Here is a 3,788-nt window from a genome sequence, read left to right as displayed (position 1 = left end):
AAGAGCATAGATACTTGAAGAGAATACACCCAGTGGGAGAGAAGGGGACCAGGGGCATTCTCAAGAGTGTTTGTCCCAGTCCAGTATTATTTTTAATCTAATCCAAGAGAAGAACGATGTCTGTCCATCTTGCGAGCTCTTCATCCACTCTTGACTGGAGAGGGGCTTGGGATGGAGGTAGACAAGACTGAGGGTTCATGTGTATAGCCAATACTCCCTCAAACACTTTCTTTAAGTCACCCAGTAGTCTTTCAGGCCACCAGGAAGAATAGTTTTTCCATCTCAAAGGAAGAAATTACACTTTCAGAAAAGTCCTGCCTTTACTTCCTCATGCTACTTTCCCAATCTTTGCCACTGCTCATTTGTTTCACCTAGGAGCAATGAGATGATTAGTCTAGTAATTCTTCTCATGAAAGTCTCTTATGTTGCTCCCAGAACTGCAAAAATAACTGTTATTTTAATTGGCTTTACCCAAAGGCCATAGTATACACAAGGCAAAGAAGTCACCTCTTATCTCAAAGTATGCTCCCTCTTGTTATCTAAACAAACTCATCCAAAAGTTATGATGTGTGCATTAAATATTAACATATGGCTCTAGCTCCTAACATACACTAGGTAATCAACAACTACTTGTTTAATGAATTAAATGTAACCCATCAAATTTGCTATCGTCTATAGAATTTAACATTGCAAACCACTCAACTCTTCCAAATTAATCCCTTGTCCCAACAGAGAAATTCTAACAAAATTGTTTTGCTGTCCTTTCCCCCCTAATGAGTGCCAGAGCATCTCTTCTTCCCTGACTTCCTCTCATTCTTCTCAGTTACAGCCAATGGGGGTCTCAGTGAGGTGTGGGTCAGCTGGAATCAAGGTGTGATTTCTTTAGACTCCTGGGAGATCTTCTAATGGGATGGGTTCAGCTTCTTCAACAACAAAAAATTTCTGCAGGCTCAGAGACACAAAAACAGGCCTTCACCTATAAAACTTAAAAACAAGAAGCAACATGAACACTGTAGTAATTTAAAAAGGAATAATAACATTTTCAAGGAAAAACAATACTCCTGAAATTCAATACAGTTGTAACTTGAAAACACATGGTTGTTACTAGCCAGCAACATAACATTTTCAGGAAAAAGAGGTTAATAAGAAAACAGAAAAAAGTGAAAAAGGAAAAGGCTTCATAACTTCAACCTCTCCAGGGTGTCAACCAGTCAGCATCAGTTATCCAGAATCCACCATCTGTGAACTTAAATGCAATTAGGAAAAATCCCCTATTTAAAATGTGTGATACTCAAAAAGTAGTCTATCCTTGTTAAAATAGATACATAAAATAAAAACATAGATATATCTATGCTCGTGTGTGTGTAATCAGAATGATAAAAAGTGATTATTGGTATTGGGATAATGGACTACTTTATTTAATTTTTCTGTACCATAATTTTGGTTTTCAAATTTTCTGTGAAGTAAATGAGCTACTTTTTGATCGGGGTAGGGGGCCGTCTTACGAAATTGGTTTTTCTTTAGAGTGTTTCCATTCTTACTTACCTTCCTAAAATTAGTGAGGTTCTCCTGTGTCCAGGCCTCCACTCTCAACTGCCACACAGACTTTCTTGCATTGATAGCAGGGCGTGCACCATGAAAAATTCATAGCTTTACACCATGGGCAGTCCCAATTCTTTGGACTGCATCCTGAGGCAGGCTTCCCCTGGAGTTGGGAATCTGAGACTTTTTTCCCTTTTAATGGCTTGGCTTTCTGCCCTGGAGGTTGCTGTTTCCTGGGGCTTTTTATCACACCACTGCTCCTGCTGGTTCCCAGTGGGGATGTCCCCTGGGGCCTCTCTTGATCTTCTTGGCTGTGGCTCTTGCTGTTCTCCAGGGGGTACTTCTCCTGGGGCATCAATGGACATTCCTTCTGATTGGAGCTTCTGTCTTCCAGGGGTGTTGTCCCCTGAGGACTCTCCAGATCTTTCTGGCTGTGGCTTCCACTGTCCTCCAGCGAAGTCTTTCCCTGGGGACACACAGGACCTTCATCTTGGCTCTGGCTTCTGCTGTCCCCCAGGGGACATCCTCCCTGGAAGGTCTCAGAACATTCCTCCTGGTCACAGAACCTCTGTTCACACAGTGGTGCCATCTGCTCCTGGACCCCCACTGCAGCCCATTGGCCAGGTGGGTAGACCCCCAGAGGTGGCATGAGGGGCATCTGGAGTGGAACTGCTGTTGCTGTTGTTGTTGCTGCTGCTGTGTCTGCTTCCACAACTACTGAGTGTGGTAGAGGTGCCCAGTATGGGAATCCCATTTGGAATGATGCAGAGAATGGGAATGGATGTGGCACCTGCACTGGCAGAGAGGTTTGCAAAGCCTGGGCCCAGGAGCTTGGAAGTGCCTGCACATAAAGCATGGCTGCGGGAGCTGCTGCTGCGGCTGTGGGAGCTGCTGCTGCGGCTGCGGGAGCTGCTGCTGCGGCTGCGGGAGCTGCTGCTGCGGCTGCCGGAGCTGCCATCCGGGCCTCCAAACGGTGCATGGCCTGTGCCTCTGTGGCCATCATCTTGCTCTTCTCATCCATATCCTCTGGCCAGGCAGCGGCCCCACCTTGTTCTGCTCCTGACTCAGAGGTGACCTCCTGAGGAGGTTGGTCAACCCGGCCCGACTTCTCCGCCCGGAGCAGTTGCCCACGCAACACTTTTCTCTCATCCAACACATGCTGCAAAGCAGCCTGCGCACATCGAAGCTGCGCAGCCACCTCCTTGCGCTCCCTGCATAGCCGCTGCAGCTCGGAGGCCAGGGCCCAGGCAGCGGTCTCGCGCTCCTCTACTTGCTCCTGCAGCCAATGGACCCGGCACTCCTGCTGCTCGCGCTGCCTTGCGCCCACGCGCACGCTCAGGGCCAGCGCGCTCCAGGCACAGGCCCTTTTGATGGCGTGCGGCACCTGCGGGTCCGCCACCACGGCCAGAAGCCGGTCCTCTACTTCGTTCCAGGGCCGTGAGCGGAAGGCCACGTAGAAATCTGGGCCGCCGCCATTCAGGAGGACTTCATTGTTGATGAACCTGATCACCTCGGTATGGCGGAACCCGCTGGCGTGGTCCCCAAAGTCAACCGCCATGGCTGCTGCGGCCTAGTTAACCGACTGACTGCTGTGGCCTAGTCAACCGCCCGCCTCACAGGCGATGCCGCCGCCGCCAGTAAAGGTCCACCCCTCAGCTCCCTACTGAGTCCTGCCAAAGTCCTCTCCCAGTCCTAGCCTCCTCCTTGGCTTCTTTTCTCCCTCACTACCAAGTTTTTCCTTTAAAAGAAAAAGGAAAAGAAGAAAAAAGAAAGAAAGAAAGGTGGATTCTCTCACCACACCAGCCCCCCGTGCGTGAAGGGCGACAATAGCGTGATGCGTCACAGACAACAGCTCTGAGCTACGCACGCCACCGCAAGGTGTGCTGGGACTCATCTTTCAGGCTAAGTGCCCCCTGGAAGGCGAACCAGGTGGATGACTGCACTGGGTAGTACAATGGTCCTAGACAGGGATGGGGCACATCAGATTCCTCGGCGATAATAATAGTTCTCGCTCATGCACACAAGGTCTTGGGTGGGACTTTCAAACACACATATTCCCAGTCTTAAAGAAAGGGTGAATCAGAGAAGGTCAGAGAATTTCTAGGGGAGGGAGAGAGTCGAGGTGGAGTCTGATGTTGCCAGACCCCCTGTTCGGGGGCATAAATAGGGTGCAAGCCTGGGGTCTATCAAAATCTAGAAAAGGGGCAGGACAGTGTTGACAGTGAAGGCTGTGGTTGTGCTACCGC

At 49.3% G+C, this 3,788-nt stretch overlaps 1 protein-coding gene across 1 annotated transcript; it reads right to left on the bottom strand.

Annotated features, from left to right (window-relative positions):
• Positions 1–703: 703 nt before the first annotated feature.
• Positions 704–3,287, bottom strand: LOC116582516 (testis-expressed protein 13D-like). Its single transcript, XM_032329998.1, has 3 exons — positions 2,515–3,287; positions 1,546–2,412; positions 704–984 (listed from the first exon to the last, which is right to left on the bottom strand). Exons 1-2 carry the CDS (start codon positions 3,098–3,100, stop codon positions 1,556–1,558), a joined length of 1,443 nt encoding a protein of 480 aa, XP_032185889.1. The 5' UTR covers positions 3,101–3,287; the 3' UTR covers positions 704–984; positions 1,546–1,555.
• Positions 3,288–3,788: the final 501 nt, after the last annotated feature.

Source organism: Mustela erminea, chromosome X (genome assembly GCF_009829155.1).
Source record: "Mustela erminea isolate mMusErm1 chromosome X, mMusErm1.Pri, whole genome shotgun sequence".
Classification (NCBI taxonomy): Eukaryota; Metazoa; Chordata; class Mammalia; order Carnivora; family Mustelidae; genus Mustela; species Mustela erminea.
The sequence above is the reverse complement of the archived record's forward strand: the minus strand, read 5'-3'. Positions and strand labels throughout refer to the sequence as shown.

Coding starts and splice junctions, on each gene's coding strand:
- LOC116582516 (XM_032329998.1), bottom strand. CDS start 3,100: ATGGCGGTTGACTTTGGGGACCACGCCAGCGGGTTCCGCCATACCGAG. Junction 2,413..2,514: donor AGAGGCACAGGCCATGCACC/GTTTGGAGGCCC, acceptor CAGCCGCAGCAG/CAGCTCCCGCAGCCATGCTT.